The sequence below is a fragment of the Brassica napus genome, chromosome C5, assembly GCF_020379485.1.
Source record: "Brassica napus cultivar Da-Ae chromosome C5, Da-Ae, whole genome shotgun sequence".
Lineage (NCBI taxonomy): Eukaryota > Viridiplantae > Streptophyta > Magnoliopsida > Brassicales > Brassicaceae > Brassica > Brassica napus.
The window spans coordinates 52,622,325-52,641,980 of record NC_063448.1 but is presented as its reverse complement, the minus strand read 5'-3'; the positions used below and the strand labels follow the sequence as shown (position 1 = coordinate 52,641,980).

Below are 19,656 nucleotides of genomic sequence, written 5' to 3'. Positions count from 1 at the left end.
GCCTTGGCTGTTTTGATGTTTTAAAGAGAAAGGGATATGAAGAACATGATATAAACTAGGTGAGTTCGTTAAACGTGCAGCTATTAACACACTTCCCTTATTCAGTACTTGAGCTGATGATCCATGTCACCACACTGATACATGCAGTAACTTGGATAGGCAAGTTCCTCTGATGAATCATGAAGATTAAACACCGAACATGTCCGAATTTCGTCAGTTGTAATCTGAACTTTCTTGAACTCGCTCACAGGTGGACAGAGCGACCTTGGATCTTAAGACTTAGAGATACCTCTGCCACTGTAGCTTCCAGCTGAGCAACTAGCTAAATAAGAAACTGCAACAAACGTTCTTGTAACTAATGATATTCAAGGATTGTGATTCTGAATCGAGACGAGGTCGAAATTTCTGTATTATATAATTAGCAATCACACGTATTATTGTCAACACATATAAAACATATGCATATATAAACATATATGATCGATGGAAGTTGTAACAATCGATCCATACTCGGCCGTGTTCTGACTACTCTTGTTCACCTGTTCCTCCTTGTTCAGTATTATTCCCGCTTCCGCTATTACCGTGAACTTTTATCTCCAAAAGCCTTTCTACAGGCTGCCTACAAATCGGGCACCTATTTGTCTGGAACCTCAACACCTTAGCGCATCCGCTGCACATACACTGTTACCACCACAAACGCAAAACACTTTTCACATCAGTACAGGGAATCGATCTCACAGCCATTCTAAAAAAAAAAAACGATGATCTTACCATGTGCCGACAGGGAAGAACAGTAGTGTCACGTGGCTCAGACAAACAAATAACACATTCCTTCCCCGGATCATTAGCATCATCAGCCGAATCATCATCCCCATCAACGCTATTCCCAATCCCATAAATCTCCTGCAGCTCATACCTCGTCTCGTTAACCCATAGTATCTGCTTCACCACTCTTATCTTAACCTCTCCTTTATCCTTCTCATACACCGCTTGAGTGATCTGCGCATTCTTCGACCCCAGACTCTCCGCTTCTTCACCATCACCACCCGAAGGAGGAGCCCCTGCCGCTTCTGCCTTCACAGCCAAGGGATAAACATCAGCTTCCGCAGCCTTGAACAGCTCAGCTTCTTCAAAGAGAGAGAAGTCTATCCCCGTACCAGAAGGCTGTTTGAACTTCTGACCAAGTCCTACCTCGAAATCCATCGTGATTGGTGGTAGAACGTCTTCCTTAGTCGCTGTGAGAACGCATTCTTCGGATTCTTTAGCGAAAAAAATAACTGTAATCCTGTTGTTTATCAAAAAAGGTTGAGTCTTTCTATAAGCTTTTAACTAACATTCAGACAAGAATATTTATTACAAAGGTCACAAGGAAGAGGATCCTGTTTTTTTTTTTTCAAATGAATCAACGAAATTAAAGAAGTGGAAATCTCATCTATCTACCTGCCGGAGACAGTTGCATCAAACGTGAAGGAGACGAGAAACCGACCCGGACAATCCGGGTCGGGTTCAAGCTTCAAAGACTCCTTTTTGAGATTAACGTCGTTACGAATCGTGACGGCTTTCTGATGCTCGACGCAAGGCTGAGGCTGAGGGACCATGGCTCCAGCGTAAGGGTATCTCCCGCCGGCGGTCCAAGGGTGAGGGTGGTGGTACGGATGGGGAGGAGGAGGAGGAGGAGGAGGGGGATAGTGGTGGTGGTGATCGTACGGAGACGGAAGCATGGTTCCCGGCGGAGGAGGGTAGTAGCCGGGGTACTGGTGGTAATGCTGATTAGGGTTTGGGTTTGGGTACGGTGTAGCCGCGGCGAAGACGATTCGATTGGGTGGAGGTTCTGTAGCCGGAGGTGGTGGTGGTGGTGGTGGTGGAGCGGCGGTTGGAAGCGTGTTGCTTCGACGCCTCCGGCGTCTATCGCCGCCGCTGCTGCTGATGTTTCCCATGAAAGATCAAATTTTTCGGGAGACCCAGATGATCAAATCTCGGGGAGTTTTGGTTTCGGTGAGTGGATCGGAGATCAGGGGATTATTGGAGTGAGATGAAAGGGATTGAAAAAGCAAAAGGAGAGAGCTTTTTGGTGAATTAAGAGAGAGAGATAAGAGAGAATAATATTTTTGGGGGAGAAAGTGGGTTATGGTGATGATGATGGGGTCGGTTTGGCCAAGAAACTCCACTCATCAAAACATTGTTCACCTTTCTATGGTGTTTTATGTTACCAAGAGATAGATTTTTTATTTTTTTTTGAGAGATAGTTTATTTTTGTTTTTTAATTAAATTTTGTTTCTAATTATAAACGTTTATTATAGGTTTAAGAGTAGGTGTTATACTGTTATCTTTTTGATCATTCTTTTGTTGCGTGACAAAATATAAATATAGATTCTTTGGTTGCATTACCATTACGTATGGATTATGATTAATCTGTTCATTTTTTTCATTTTTATAGAAAAGTTTTGGAGGAGTTTTTGTTCTTCAAATGTAAAATTTGGATCTCATAACTTTCTCGTTTATTGTTTTGATATAATCTTTAACATACTACCCTTATTGCATATTTATATCCAGCTACTCTTACGAGTGAATAAGTTATCATTGTCTTGATGCATGATTGAGTGCTCTGTGCTTTCTCCATCATATCTAGTAGACATTGTCAACTGTCACCTTCTATATTCATGTTGCCTAAGTTTTATAGCAATTAATTAGTTTTGTTCTCAACAAAGTATACTACAGATTAGTTTATTAGAAATTTATAATAATATTACTTTGTGCCAAGATAATGTTCTTAATTAGACCGAAAGATTAACTAATGTTTTGGAACTCATATCAAGTTTGTTCTCTAGTCTTTGAATAATTTGTATATTTTGATTTCGCCAAAAAAAACTATACAGGCTTTTAAGAAAAGTAAGAGCTCTTAAACTGTTTAAATTCTAAAACCATTAGCTAAAATTAGAATATGAATAGAAAGTTAAGATTACCCGTTAGCGAAAAGCATCACACAAAATACAAACAAAACATATATTAAAGAAAGACAGATAGCACGGACGAACAATTTTAACTATTTAAGGAATCCTTGATTATTACGTGAACTTGCATATCGATAAATGATAGCTTTAAATTATAAGTTTTGGAAATTATAATCCTGATCATTTACAGGTATTTATCAGTTTAAACAATTTCCACATCAAGGTAGTGCGATTCGAAATTAAAAAAAAAATTAAAGAAAGTGATATAGAATCGCATCAAGAGTGGGTATCGCATAATAACATGTTGTTTAAATATAATATCAAATAAAATATAGAGTGGGTATCGAGAGATGCATCAAGTTGTGCATGCAACATTTTCTAACAAGTTGTGAATGATAAATATATTTTATTAAACTATTCTAACTAAACCTATGATTTTGTTATAAATATATATAAAACAAATTGATAATGATATAGTGGTAAGATGATTAGTTCTCATGTAGTTCATTTTCAAACCTTCAAATCAAACTTTTATAAGGCAAATTCCAAACTCAAAAACAAAAGTGTAAAGAAGATTATAAGCATAGGTGGTCGCATAACTTCCACGGTTTTTAAAAAAAAAATTATATGTGAGGATTTTCTGAAAATGCATGCGTCTTTGAATATAACTCGAAGAATGACATCTTCTTGGAACACCAATGTAGTGTTACTAGTGTCAATATGCCAGATATATCTTAGGTCTAAATCAGAAAAAAAAACACATAAGAGTTCATGTGAACACTGATTTAAGAAGTTTTTTGAAAAAGGGTTTTCAAAACTGATTTAAGAAGTTGTGGCCTCATTAATAACAAGTTCTTCTTATGTTTACTCTTAGGAGATCCTTGTACACTATCCTGTAGTTCTTCTTATGTAAATGATCGTGATTCGTGAAGCGTACCGTGAGGCATGTACCCGTAAAAACAAGAATCCTCTCTCCCATCTCCGTCGAGTAACCGATGAGATTCAAAAAAAGTATTATTTCCTTTTTGCTATTTCCTTAAAACGTGTGTATATAGTCAAAACCTAACTAAATGAGTTATATACTTTTCCTTAAAACGTGTGTATATAGTCAAAACCTAACTAAATGAGTTATATACTTGCTTGAACTGTGAATATGAGAACACTTGTTTATCAAGCAAATGAAGATCAAAAGTAATCCAAGGCTTAACTCAAGTTAGTATGGTGAGTTGAAGATGGGTTAAGTTGCTTTTGGGACCACAAGGAGGAGCCTCTCCATTTTGTCCTCTCGTGCATTAGGTTTAAAGATGTCTCTACTATAAAAGGAGGCTGAGAACGTGAGAGAGAGATTGAGCCACACAAAGAGCTTAGAAGGGTGAGAGAAACATGTGAGCTTAAGCCTAGCTTTGAGTTTTCTCATTAGAACATAGTAAGATACATTATAGTGAGTTCATGAGTGATATGATGAGTGAATCACTTGTATCTTTGTAACTATGTTATACCTTCTAGTGGATTCTGAGCTGTAGTCTCGGGGAGATGTAGTGACCCTCGTTAACGGGCGCGAACTCCTTAAATTGTGTGTGTGCTCCCATCTTATCCTTCTCTCTATTCTCTTCTTCATACTCTCTACAACTATGTTTTTTACAGCATTCTATTTTTGGACTTCAAGCAACTTCTATCTTGGTTTGTTGTGGGTTTATGCTGAGACAAAGTGATGTCTCTAAGCCTCTGAATCCTAACATGAACGTTGTAAAAATATCAGAAAAAAATTGATCCCTCTGGTAACCAATGGAAAGAAGATCTGAGGCGATTTGTGAATTGCTGAAAATACTGTGGTGTTTGCCGTACAAGTTAGATCGGAAGGAAGTGAAGGGTTTGGAAGAGCTGCTGCAACACTCTCCCGTATATGATATCAGCAAACTCTGCAGGAAGTCTTTGAGGAACAAGAACATTGTCGTCTTCTGGAACTTCATGTCTCAAGGCTCAGAGAGTTTGGAGTTCTAGTCTGCCGAGATTTCCCTGGAGGCACGCAAGGGACACGAGGTTTGGGGGAAGATTGAGTGGTCCGGTTCTGTCTTCAAACTTGGTCATCTCTCCCACTCGTACCCAGGGACGGCTCTAGAAAATAATTTTATGTTGGGGCATAACATATAAATTTATGTTGTATAAAATATAATTTAATAAATTAAATTAAATTATAGTTTTTACAAGACGTTAGTCATTAATCTTTCTCAAAATAAATAAAATATAAAAGAAATAATTTTTGCAAGTTTTTTAAAAGAATGTTAAAAGGCAAATCTCTAAAATAGCACATTTCTAAGTTTATATCACAAAAATAGCACTCAAAAACTAAAATGACCAAAATAGCACCTTTCTAAGTTTATCATTTGAAAATTTTAATTTTTTTATTTTTCAAAATTTGAAATCTTATCCCCAAAACCTCATTTCTCAACTCTAAACCCTAAACCCTAAACCCTAAACCCAAAACTCTAAACCCTAAACCCTTAACTCTAAACTCTAAACCCTAAACCCTAAACCCTAAAATCTAAACCCTAAATCCTAAACTCTAAACCCTAAACCCTAAATCCTAAACTCCATCCTTTAACTCTAAACCCTAAGTTTGTGACTTTTGATAAAACATTAAGTGCTATTTTTGTGACTTTTGACCTTGAGTGCTAGTTTGGGAACATAAACTTGATTTAGTGTTATTTTTGTCTTTTTTTCAATGTTAAATCTATTCAGACAAGAAAACATTTTTACAATGAGTGAAACTTTGGAAATATAGCAATTTTAAATATTCATTGTCAATAATATCATAAAATTATATATGCACGTAGTAATTTCATTATAAAATTTTATTTCTTTTTTTTATATCAAACATTTACAGACACATACTGACTCTGTAAATCAGACCGGTAACTCTGCATCCATGTGAACAACAAACGACAGTTGTTTTCTAACACTGTGTGCTATGCTAGCCCCCCTAGATTCTCCCTCCGAGGTACATGGACGATTTCTGAGTTTATGAAGCTTCTTTTCAAAAGCTTAATGTCTTCTAGGTAACTGTCTGGCCATTCTTCTGGTTCCGAAACCATCTTTACCAATTGAGAACAATCCGTCGCAAATGTGACATGAAATTGCCTTAAATTCCTCATGCATTCCATTACCCAGATTAGTGCTTCCACTTCCGAATGGAGAGGTGAAAGACTTGCCCTTACATTTCTTGCCCTTACATTCCTTGCCCTTACATTCCTTGCCCCTAACAATCCATCAAAATCCTCTAAAATGTTGTACCAGCCTTGTCCTGAAAATTGTTCCTTATCTTTCCAGGAACCATCTATGAAACATCATCTTCTTGGGATTACTGGTACGGTCATGTCCTGCACTTGATGTACAATCATGTGACTACTTATTACTTGTGCCTCAGCCCAAAGTGTTGATTCTAGTTCCACTAATTTAAGTGTTTCTCTTGAGTCAATATCCAAATTACTAGAAACTTTGTTGTTCCGACTTTTCCAAATATACCATAACATCCATGCAAATTGGTGACCATCCATTTTTGGGCTAACTCACCAAAAAAGATGGTCCATATTTGCGAGAAGAGAACTGAGAGGGAAAATATGAGGATTCGATGGTATCTTTGAAAGTGTCCACACTTGACGTGCTGGAGGACATTCAAAGAACACATGATTATTGATTCCTCTGGAGCTCCACATCTTGCACAACATATATCCTCTTGTATCCCTCTTGCTTTTAGATTTTTCATTACATCTATACACCCTAAGAGGAGTTGCCATAAGAAATGTTTTATCTTCGGAGGGCACCGCACTTTCCAGCAAAATGCTTTCAGTATATCCACTATGGGTCCATAAAATTCTGGTGATTTTTCCTTATCAGGGTAGATCCGTTCTACTTGGTACCCTGATTTTACCGTGTATTTCCCATTGTTAGTGAAATGTCATCCATCCCTATCCTCCAGCTGATTTCTACTCAGTGGAATACTTTCAATTATCTTAACATCTTGGGGGTCCACTAAAACCTGAATTGCCTGAAAATTCCATATTCGGGATTCTGAATTAAGGAGAGAATCCACTATGGTATCCGGGTAAATGTTATGTAGGTTTTTGTTTGCTGGTCTCAGGCGAGTGGTTGAGATCCATGAGTCATTCCACGCCGAAATAGATGAACATGTTCCCACCCATTTAATTAGTCCTTTGCTAACCAGAGATCTAGCAGATTTGATACTCCTCCAGCCATATGACGGAGAATATGAGCGGATCGGTTCAAGGGATGAAGCATTCATGTAGTGCCGTCCTTTGAAAATTCGAGAAAAAAATATTTGGCTTTTCTATCAGACGCCACAATTGCTTTCCAAGCATTGCCGTATTAAAATCAGTAAGGTCTTTGAAGCCTAGTCCACCATTATCTTTATGTACGCATAATTTATTCCATAATTTTCAATGCATGCCTTTTGTGCTTCCTCCTGGACTTCACTAAAACTGGGTTACGACACTCGTCAATTATTCCTTTTAGTTTTTATTTTTGTCTTAAGTATTGAAAAATAAACTTAATAAAAATAATTGTTAAAGTTAAATTTTAATAAATTATGAGCAATTATTTTGAAAAAGTTATATTAAAATAGTGATTGAAATATAATAAATTGGCTATCATTTGTAATCACATTCTACATTTGTATTAATATATTTTAAACTCTCGTTCATAGTGCATGCGCATATTTCTAATTTTTTATCAATTAATATTTTAAAACTTCATTTAATTTTTAAATCAGTGGACTAACCATTATAAAATCGCTATTTGTTTAGAGAAACATAGACAACAAAAGTTTCAAACCTCTTTGACCATCATCATATGTTAGTTTAGGATGCAACTATGCATTAAAAAAAATATTGTTATATTTTTAAAATTTTTTTCAAAATCTATGTATAAACCCATACGAAATATTGAATTTTACGTTAAACGATATACTGAAGCCTAAAATTTTTAGTGTTGTTTTAAAATTTCTAATCACATTCTATATTTGTATTAATGTATGTTAAACTCTCTTTCATGGTATATGAGAATCGTTATAATTTTTTTATCAATTAGTTTAGTCAAACTTCATAATACTCCCTAAATCGGTGGAATAGCCACTATAAAATCGCTATTTTCTTGAAAAACGGAGAAAACAAAAGCTCCAAACCTCTTTGAACATCATCATATGTTAGTGCATGATGCAACTATGCATTAAAACAATATTGTCATATTTTTGAAATTTTCTCAAAATCTATGTGTACCCCTACAAAAATATTGAGTTTTTGGTAAATGCTTTATATATTGAAGCCTATAATCTTAAGTGTTGTTTTAAAATTTCTAACCACATTCTACAATTGTATTAATGTATTTTAAACTCTATTTCATGGTGCATGGACATCGTTTTATTTTTTTTATCAATTAATTTAGTAAAACTTCATATAATGTCTAAATCAGTGGAACAACCATTATAAAATCGCTATTTTCTAGAGAAACAGAGATAACAAAGGTTCCAAACCTCTTTGGCCATCATTATATGTTAGTTTAGGATGCAACTGTATATTAAAACAATATTGTTATATTTTTGATTTTTTCAAAATCTATGTATAAACCCATACGAAATATTGAGTTTTACGTTAAACTCTATATATATTGAAGCCTAAATTTTTTATTGTTGTTTTAAAATTTCTAACCACATTCTAAATTTGTATTAATGTATGTTAAACTCTCTTCCATGGTATATGGGAATTGTTATAATTTGTTTATCAATTAATTTAGTAAAACTTAATAATACTCCATAACTCAGTGGAATAACCACTATAATATCGCTATTTTCTTGGAAAACAGAGACAACAAAGGCTCCAAGCCTCTTTGAACATCATCATTTATTAGTGTAGGATGCAAATATGCATTAAACAATATTGTCATATTTTTGAAATTTTCTCAAAATCTATGTGTTAACCCTTACGAATATATTTAGTTTTTGATAAATATTTTATATACTGAAACCTATAATCTTAAGTGTTGTTTGAAAATATCTAACCACTTTATACATCTGTATTAATATATTTTAAACTCACTTTCATTGTGTATGGGCATCTTTCTAATTTTATCAATTAATTTAGTAAAACTTCATATAATCTCTAAATCAGTGGAATAACCATTATAAAATCGCTAATTTCTAGAGAAACATAGACAACAAAGGTTTCAAACCTCTTTGACCATTATTATATGTTAGTTTAGGATGAAACTATGCATTAAAACAATATTGTTATATTTTTGATTTTTTTCAAAATCTATATATAAACCTATACAAAATATTGAGTTTTACGTTAAACGCTCTATATACTGAAGCCAAAACTTTTTAGTGTGTTTTAAAATTTCTAACCACATTCTACATTTGTATTATTGTATGTTAAAGTCTGTTTCATGGAATATGAGAATCATTATAATTTTTTTATCAATTAATTTAATAAAACTTCGTAATACTCCCTAAATCTGTGGAATAACCACTATAGAATCGCTATTTTCTTGAAAAAAGAAGACAACAAAGGCTCCAAACCTCTTTGAGCATCATCATATGCTAGTGCAGGATGCAACTACAAATTAATTCAATATTGTCATATTTTTGAAATTATCTCAAAATCTTTGTGTTAACCCTTACGAAAATGTTGTGTTTTTGGTAATTGTTTTATATACTGAAGCCTATAATCTTAAGTGTTGTTTTAAAATTTCTAACTATATTTTACATTTGTATTAATGTATTTTAAACTCTCTTTCATGCTCCATGGATATCAATCTAATTTTTTATCAATTAATTTAGTAAAACTTCATAAAATCTCCAAATCAGTGGAATAACCATTATAAAATCGCTATTTTCTAGAGAAACATAGACAACAAAGGTTCCAAACCTTTTTGGCCATCATCATATGTTAGTTTATGATGCAACTGTGCAATAAAACAATATTGTTATATTTTTGATTTTTTTCAAAATCTATGTATAAAAATATTGAGTTTTAAATTAAACGCTCTAAATACTGAAGCCTAAACTTTTTAATGTGTTTTAAAATTTTCTAACCACATTCTACATTTTTATTATTGTATGTAAAACTCGTATATGAGAATCGTTATAATTTGTTTATCAATTAATTTAATAAAACTTCATAATACGCCCTAAATTCGTGGAACAACCACTATAGAATCACTACTTTTTTGAAATACAGAGACAACCAAGGCTCCAAACCTCTTTGAACATCATCATATGTTAGTGTAGGATGCAACTATGCATTTAAACGATATTGTCATATTTTTGAAATTTTCTTAAAATCTATGTGTTAACCCTTACGAAAATATTGAGTTTTTGGTAAATGTTTTATATACTGAAGCCTATAATCTTAAGTCTTGTTTTAAAATTTCTAATTACTTTCTGCATTTGTATTATGTATTTTAAACTCTCCTTCATGGTGCATAGGTATCTTTCTATTTTTTTATCAATTAATTTTGTAAAACTTCATATAATCTCTAAATTAGTAGAATAACCATTATAAAATCCCTATTTTTAGAGAAACATAGACAACAATGGTTCCAAACCCCTTTGACCGTCATCAAATGTTAGTTTAGGATGCAAATTTGCATTAAAACAATATTGTTATATTTTTGAATTTTTCAAATCTATGTATAAACCCATACGAAATATTGAATTTTACGTTAAACTGTCAATATACTGAAGTTTAAACTTTTAAGTGTTGTTTTAAAATTTCTATCCACATTCTACATTTCTATTAATGTATGTTAAACTCTCTTTCAAGGTATATGAGAATCGTTTTAATTTATTTTATCAATTAATTTAATAAAACTTCATAATACTACCTAATTTACAGTATAACCACTATAAAATTGTTATTTTCTTGAAAAACGGAGACAACAAAGGCTCCAAACCTTTTTGAACATCATCATATGTTAGTGCAGGATGCAACTACGCATTAAAACAATATTGTCATATTTTTGAAATTTTCTCAAAATATTTGTGTTAACAATCCCTACGAAAATATTGAGTTTTTGGTAAATATTTTATATACTGAAGCCTATAATCTTAAGTGTTTTTTTTAAAAAAAAATTCTAATCATATTATACATTTGTATTAATTTATTTTAAACTCTCTTTCATGATGCATGGACATCTTTCTATTTTCTATTTTTTTAACAATTAATTTAGTAAAACTTCATATAATCTCTAAATCAGTGGAATAACCATTATAAAATCGCTATTTTCTAGAGAAACATAGACAACAAAGATTCCAAACCTCTTTGACCATCATCAAATTAGTTTAGGATGCAACTATGCATTGAAACAATATTGTTATAATTTTGATTTTTTTTTTTCAAAATCTATGTATAAACCCATTCGAAATATTGAATTTTACGGTAAACGCTCAATATACTGAACTCTAAAATTTTAAGTGCTGTTTTAAAATTTATAACCACATTCCAAATTTGTATTAATGTATGTTAAACTCTATTTAAAGATATATGGGAATCGTTATAATTTTGTTTATCAATTAATTTAATAAAACTTCATAATACTCCCTAAATTTGTGGAATAACCACTATAAAGTCGCTTTTTAAAAAAAAACGGAGACAACAAAGGCTCCAAACCTTTTTGAACATCATCATATCTTAGTGCAGGATGCAACTATGCATTAAAACAATATTGTCATATTTTTGAAATTTTCTCAAAATCTATGTGTTAATCCCTACGAAAATATTGAGTTTTTGGTAAATGCTTTATATAGTGAAGTCTATAATCTTAAGTGTTGTTTTAAAATTTCTAACCACATTCTACATTTGTATTAATGAATTTTAAACTCTCTTTCATGGTGCATTGACATCTTTCTAAATTTTTATCAATTAATTTAGTAAAACTTCGTATAATCTCTAAATCAGTGGAATAACCATTATAAAATCGATATTTTCAAGAGAAACATAGACAACAAAGGTTCCAAACCTCTATGACGATTATCATCTGTTAGTTTAGGATGCAACTCTGCATTAAAACATTATTGTTATATTTTTAAATTTTCTTCAAAATCTATGTATAAACCGATACGAAATATTGAGTTTTACTTTAAACGCTCTATATACTGAAGCCTAAACTTGTTAGTGTTGTTTTAAAATTTCTAACCACATTTTACATTTGTATTTATGTATGTTAAACTCTCTTTCACGGTATTTGGGAATCGTAATAATTTTTTTATCAAATAATGTAATAAAACTTCATAATATTCCCTAAATATGTGGAATAACCACTATAAAATCGCTATTTTCTTGAAAAACGGAGACAACAAAGGCTCGAAACCTTTTTGAACATCATCATATATTAGTGCAAGATGCAACTACGCACTAAAAAAATATTGTCATATTTTTGAAATTTTCTCAAAATCTATGTGTTAACCCCTACGAAAATATTGAGTTTTTGGTAAATGCTTTATATACTGAAGCCTATAATCTTAAGTGTTGTTTTAAAATTTCTAAACACATTCTACATTTGTATTAATGTATTTTAAACTCTCTTTCATGGTGCATGGGCATTATTCTAATTTTTTATCAATTAATTTAGTAAAACTTCATATAATCTCTAAATCAGTGGAATAACCTTTATAAAATCGATATTTTCAAGAGAAACATAGACAACAAAGGTTCCAAACATCTTTGACCATTATCATATGTTAGTTTAGGATGCAAATCTGCATTAAAACATTATTTTTATATTTTTGAATTTTTTCAAAATCTATGTATAAACCCATACGAAATATTGAGTTTTACTTTCAATGCTCTATATACTGAAGCCTAAACTTATTAGTGTTGTTTTAAAATTTCTAACCACATTTTACATTTGTATTTATGTATTTTAAACTCTCTTTCATGGTATATGAGAATCGTCATAATTTTTTTATCAATTAATGTAATAAAACTTCATAATATTCCCTAAATATGTGGAATAGCCATTATAAAATCGCTATTTTCCTGAAAAACGGAGATAACAAAGGTGCGAAACCTCTTTGAACATCATCATATATTAGTGCATGATGCAACTACGCATTAAAAAAATATTGTCATATTTTTGAAATTTTCTCAAAATCTTTGTGTTAACCCCTACGAAAATATTGAGTTTTTGGTAAATGCTTTATATACTGAAGCCTATAATATTAAGTGTTGTTTTAAAATTTCTAACCATATTCTACATTTGTATTAAATTATTTTAAACTCTCGGTGCATGAGCATCATTCTAATATTTTATCAATTAATTTACTAAAACATCATATAATCTTTAAATCATTGGAATAACCTTTATAAAATCGATATTTTCAAGAGAAACATATACAACAAAGGTTCCAAACCTCTTTGACCATTATCATATATTAGTTTAGGATGCAATTCTGCATTAAAACATTATTGTTATATTTTTGAATTTTTTCAAAATCTATGTATCCATACGAAATATTGAGTTTTACTTTAAACGCTCTATATACTGAAGCCTAAACTTGTTAGTGTTGTTTTAAAATTTCTAACCACATTTTACATTTGTATTTATGTATGTTAAACTCTCTTTGATGGTATATGAGAATCGTTATAATTTTTTTTTATCAATTAATGTAATAGAACTTCATAATATTCCCTAAATATGTGGAATAACCACTTTAAAATCGCTATTTTTTTAAAAAACGGAGACAACAAAGGCTCGAAACCTCTTTGAACATCATCATATATTAGTGCAGGATGCAACTACGCATTAAAAAAATATTGTCATATTTTTGAAATTTTCTCAAAATCTTTGTGTTAACCCCTACGAAAATATTGAGTTTTTGGTAAATGTTTAATATACTGAAGCCTATAATCTTAAGTGTTATTTTAAAATTTCTAACCACATTCTACATTTGTATTGATGTATTTTAAACTCTTTTTCATGGTGCATGGGCATCATTCTAATATTTTATCAATTAATTTAGTAAAACTTCATATAATCTCTAAATTAGTGGAATAATAAAATCGCTATTTTCTAGATAAACATAGACAATAAAGGTTCTAAACCTCTTTGGCCATTATCATATGTTAGTTTAGGATGTAACTATGTATTAAAATAGTATTGTTATATTTTTGAATTTTTTCAAAATCTATGTATAAACTAGGGGTGGGCGTTCAGGAACCCGTTCGGGTTTGGATCGGGTATTTTGGATTTTCGGGTATTTCGGTATAGAGGTGGAGAATCCGTTCGGATATTTCTGTACTTCGGGTCGGGTTCGGGTATTTTTAGTTCGGATTCAGTTATTTCGGATCGGATTCGGATATTTAGATTTTGAAAAAAATATTAAAATTTTCATTTCTCAAATTTCTTGTATTTAAATTTATAACTTTCACTTAACTAATTTTTTATTTTTAATAGATTGAATGATTAATAGATTTGGACATAACATTTTCAAACAAAAACGACATTAATTTGGTTATTGTTTTTAAATTTTGGATGTAATTTTTTTGTTAATTCTTGAAATAAAAAGTTTGACATGCATTTCAAGTGAATAGCAAATTATTTTCTCCGTAATTGTATGTATATCATATGAACTTAAAGTATGTGTAGTATCAATATAAATATTTTATATAAAATGAGAGATGTAAACTAGAAATATAAGGTTCGGTTATCTTCGGGTATCCATTCGGGTTTGGATATTACCCGTTCGGGTTCGGATATCTAATCTCTCTTAATTCAATATCCGTTCGGATATTTTGCTACTTCGGTTCGAATTTCGGTTCGGATATTTCGGATCGGGTTCGGATGCGGCTTCAGATATCGGGTAAAGTGCCCACCCCTAGTATAAACCCATACGAAATATTGAATTTTACGTTAAACGCTCTATATACTGAAGCCTAAACTTTTTAGTGTTGTTTTAAAATTTCTAACCACATTCTACATTTTTATTAATGTATGTTAAACTCTCTTTCATGGTATATGAAAATCGTTATAATTTTTTTTATCAATTAATGTAATAAAACTTTATAATACTCCTTAAATCTGTGGAATAACCACTATAAAATCGTTATTTTCTTGAAAAACAGAGACAACAAAGGCTCGAAACCTCTTTAAACATCATCATATGTTAGTGCAGGATGCAACTTCGCATTAAAACAATATTATCGTATTTTTGACATTTTTTCTCAAAATCTATCTGTTAACCCCTACGAAAATATTGAGTTTTTGGTCAGTACTTTATATATTGAAGCCTATAATTTTAAGTGTTGTTTTAAAATTTCTAACCACATTCTAAATTTGTATTAATGTATTTTAAACTCTCTTTCATGGTGCATGAGCATCTTTCTAATTTTTTATCAATTAATTTAGTAAAACTTCATATAATCTCTAAATCAGTGGAAGAACCATTATAAAATCGCTATTTTCTAGAGAAACATAGACAACAAAGGTTCCAAACCTCTTTGATCATCATCATATGTTAGTTTAGGATGAAACTATGCATTAAAACAAGAGAACAATATTGTTATATTTTTGATTTTTTTTTTCAAAATCTATGTATAAACCCATACAAAATATTAAATTTTACGTTAAACGCTCTATGTACTGAAGGCTAAACTTTTTAGTGTTGTTTTAAAATTTCTAACCATATTTTACATTTATATTAATATATATTAAACTCTCTTTTGTTTTATAAATTATTGTTTAAGGTTTATTGTTTAAGGGATAAGGCCGTGTTTATAAATTTTTATAAATGATTTAAGAAAATTAATTTAGTCATTTTTCATCACAAATTCAAAGTATTTATGAAAATAGTCATATTTTAAAGGTGGATTTAAAAAGTAACATCAAGTTTGTGGTAAAATTAAAATATATCATATTTAAAAAGAAAATGAAACAGTTATAAATAGAATAGTTTTAGGCCATGTTCAAAAGCGCTGGCAAAGCGGCCGAGTACACGGCGTTGGAGCGCTCGGCGGTGACCAAACGTAGCGATTTAGTCAAACTCGGGAAAAAAATTGGGTTCATCAAGATAATTCGAGTTTTAGTGTGTTTAAATGTTTAAAATTAGATGTTAAGTATCAGATCTTCAACTTTGATTCATAAATGACAAGAAAACAACAATAAAAAAGAAAGATTACGCTGAAATTTGGTTTGCGGCGCTGTAAAAACATTACAGAGGAAGTGAAACCCTAAAAAGAAGAAGACAAAATATTTACAGTTTTACCATTAATGAAAAAAATAAAATAAAATACAAAAGAGCTCACGTGGATTCAAAGTCATGATATCTCCATTATTATTGACTTCAGAAACCACCAGACCACGTCAATTCTTCAGTTTATCGCTTGTAGACGCATATATAATATATATAGTTATTTGAAAATTAAGAAAAATACTTAAAACTAATCTCCGATTAATCCCCGAATTTATGTCAACTTGCTAGGCCCACACCGACCGCCCCCTGACTCACTTCTAGCGTAATTTCAAATATGGGTTTTAGGTAGTAAAATCAAAAGAAAATATATAGATAAATTGAAAGAAGAGAACTGAAACACATGGTTTTTGAACTTGGGATGGGTGGGACAGACATTTACCTTTACAACCTAATTAGCTACAGAATTTTCTTTGGACATTCTGGCACACATAAGAAATATATAGAAGATAGAATGTGGCACGTGCCACACCCATTCCTATATGCTGATTCTATCAGTGCCTGAAATTTCTCAGTCCTTGTTTTAAACTATCTATTCATTTAATATCTTCTTCATTTTTATTTTAATTGCAAGTCTAATGTTTTTATATAATTTGCAATCCATTCAGAAAGCTTTAGAACAACAACAAGCTGTGATTCTGTAAAGTGAGAAAAGCTGAGATTCCAAAAATCCACAACATCTGATGTACAGTGTATTTAAAATAATTATTTCCACAACACTATTCTCTAGTTTTTTTTTTCAAACACTATTCTCTAGTTGAATAATTATTTTCACAAATTGTGTATAAATATTTGATTATACAATTAAAATTCAGAAATAAAAGTATAGATAACACACACCAAAAAACAAAACAAAAACTACAGGAGCAGTCCATCTCTGGCCAACTGATCCAACAAGTTCACAAGTTCCGACGTGTTTGGTCGTTGACTCGGATCCTCCCGTACACACAACTCCGCCACGTCAGCGAGTTTCAACAACGGCTCCACATTTCTCGGCGAAGCAATATACTTATCCAAAACCACCGCCGCTTTGCCTTCCCTGATCACGGGAACTGCCCATTCAACTATCTCCGGAGGGTCACAATCCCTATCGTAACGCTTCCTCCCGGTCAAAATCTCCAACAACACAACCCCAAAGTCATAAACATCTCCTTTGACGTCCAAACTCCTCTCGTTAGACGACGTCAGAAGCCCAAAATCCGCAACTCTCGCGGCCCACTCGGAGTCCAAAAGCACGTTCGAAGACTTCACATCTCCATGCACAATCCTCGGCTCAGCTTCAACGTGAAGATATTCGAGACCCTTCGCCGTTTGCAACGCGATGCGAACCCTTAACCCCCAACTCAACGGCGAAAACCCGCCGTGGAGATGGTCGTGAAGCGTACCGTGAGGCATGTACTCGTAGACAAGAAGCCTCTCTCCCATCTCGGTGGAGTAGCCGATGAGATTCACGATGTTGCTATGCCTAATGTTGCATAGAATCTCTAGCTCGGCTTCGAACTCTCTAGCGTTAGTGTGGATTATCGTCGATGCGTTAGCTCTTTTAACCGCGACTTGTCTCCCGTCGGATAACACGGCTTTGTAGACGAACCCGTAGCTTCCTCTGCCTAGCTCGTTGAACTCTTTGAACCCGTTGGTCGCGTCTTTAAGCTCGGAGAGCCTAAACACTTGCGCGAAAGGGGTTACCGATGGAGCAGGGGCGATCATTTCGAGTGGCTCGGTTTCTAGATCGGTCTTTCCTATGCAAGATTTGAAACCGTCTTCTTTGTTAGGACTAGTGACAAACCGTGGCACGACGCAACAACAGATGATGATGATCAACAGAGCCGAGGCGGAGGAGCCGACGATGAGAGCTAGCTGATTCCAATGTTTGTCTGAAGAAGAATCGTGGTTGTGAAGCTTACAAATGTCGGAACAAGAACTGTTCTGACAAAGCGAGCACGAGGTACATACCCGATCAGAGTTCTCGGTGCACGAACTCGACAAGAAGAATCCGTTAGAGCAATCCGATCCGCAAGGAGAACAGAGCGACAACTCTTTCCTCACGCATAAACTCGTTAGGTCAGGCTCGCCGAGGATGCTTGCGTTGAAAGCAAACTCTTTATCCCCACAAGGACCAGCTCTACATACCCCTGGACTGCAAAGCTCTAAAGGAGGATCGTACGCTAGCGTCGACGACCCGTTAACCATCCAGCAGTCGAGAACGAGATCCTCTTCTCTTATACCGCAGACGATGGAATCAGACGAAGCTATTGCCTTAAAGCCGGAAGCTTTAGGTATCAGCGAGAAGTTAGCGTTGCCCCAACACTCAACCTCGTGAGTATCTTCGCGGATCCCGCAGTAATGGTTAGGACCAGATGCTAACGCAACGAAGCGAGACTCATCACCTGGTGAATTAACAAAAGAGTCCTCGTCTCCCCAACATTTAATCTCACGAGTTGAGTTTAGAATCGCACATACTGAACTTTTCCCAGCGGATAACACCTCGAAGCTGTCTGAAGTTGTTGTGTTAAGCCCTAAAGTAGAAGACTTTGGGCCGAAACAGAGGACCCCACCTTCTCTGACAACACCACAGCTAAACCCATCACCAGACACAATCTTGTTGAAGACGAGGTTACTAACGTTCTGATCGTACAAGTTAGAACTCTCTTTAGCGACAAAACTGTTATTCGCAGCTTTCGTTATCTCCCAACAGTCTACGGTTCCAGAGTCGTGGTCGGAATAGTAAGCTCCTCTGACTGCACAGACGTGTCTGTTTCCAGCAGCGATCTGAGAGTAAGCATTTGTCCTGTAAGAGAGAGGGACAAGATCCGTACCCGAGGAGGAAGAAGATCCAAGTGAACTGAAACAAAAGGGTTGAGATGTGTTGGACAGAACACCGCAGAGGAAACCGTCTCCGCCTGAGAGAACGGCCATGGAAGGAATGTTGTAGGTTTGTGAAGTTGAAGAAGAAGAGGAAGATGGAGAAGAAGGAGATGAGTAGTTTTTGCCCCAGCAGATAACTTCTTGGCGTCCGCTAGCGTCGATGGCGCAGAAGAAAGCAGAGTTGCCGCCTAAGGAGGCCGCGATGGGGCCGGGGGATCCGAATCCGGATCCGGGTTTGGATAAGAATAGGAGGAGTGAGAGAACGAGGAGGAAGAGATGGGTTTCCATTGGAGGAGAAGTTCATGAACTGAAGGAGAAGAGTGGCCATAAGCTGACATTTTTGACAGTGGTGAGGAACAGAGAACGTGGGTGGCGTCCTTATGGATGAGCAAATAACAAATAAATAAAAGTAATGTATATTTTTATTGGATTCGTTTGGATCTCTAGAATATTTGTATGGTAAGCTTACGTTGACGACCGACTTGTAATATAAACTGTAACTTAACCATTTACACATTCATGCATGTAAAATTTTCACAAAAGAAGATAGACAAGTTCATAATAGTGTGGGACAAAAGAAAA

At 33.5% G+C, this 19,656-nt stretch overlaps 2 protein-coding genes across 2 annotated transcripts; both read right to left on the bottom strand.

The window, feature by feature from the left end:
• Positions 1-393: 393 nt before the first annotated feature.
• On the bottom strand, positions 394-2,173 carry LOC106452764 (probable E3 ubiquitin-protein ligase LOG2). Its single transcript, XM_013894938.3, has 3 exons — positions 1,441-2,173; positions 772-1,285; positions 394-681 (listed from the first exon to the last, which is right to left on the bottom strand). The coding sequence occupies exons 1-3, from the start codon at positions 1,935-1,937 to the stop codon at positions 526-528; spliced, it is 1,167 nt and encodes a 388-aa protein (XP_013750392.1). The 5' UTR covers positions 1,938-2,173; the 3' UTR covers positions 394-525.
• A 14,722-nt stretch (positions 2,174-16,895) lies between these two features.
• Positions 16,896-19,602, bottom strand: LOC111206223 (serine/threonine-protein kinase-like protein CCR1). Its single transcript, XM_022702650.2, has one exon. The coding sequence runs from the start codon at positions 19,360-19,362 to the stop codon at positions 17,068-17,070; it is 2,295 nt and encodes a 764-aa protein (XP_022558371.2). The 5' UTR covers positions 19,363-19,602; the 3' UTR covers positions 16,896-17,067.
• Between the last annotated feature and the right edge of the window lie 54 nt (positions 19,603-19,656).

Bases quoted from the DNA above. Each gene is read 5' to 3' on its own strand.
- LOC111206223 (XM_022702650.2), bottom strand. From the start codon at position 19,362: ATGGAAACCCATCTCTTCCTCCTCGTTCTCTCACTCCTCCTATTCTTA.
- LOC106452764 (XM_013894938.3), bottom strand. From the start codon at position 1,937: ATGGGAAACATCAGCAGCAGCGGCGGCGATAGACGCCGGAGGCGTCGA. The intron at 1,286-1,440 runs GTAGATAGATGA...GATAAACAACAG, and splicing joins GATGCAACTGTCTCCGGCAG to GATTACAGTTATTTTTTTCG. The intron at 682-771 runs GTAAGATCATCG...TGGTGGTAACAG, and splicing joins TTCTTCCCTGTCGGCACATG to TGTATGTGCAGCGGATGCGC.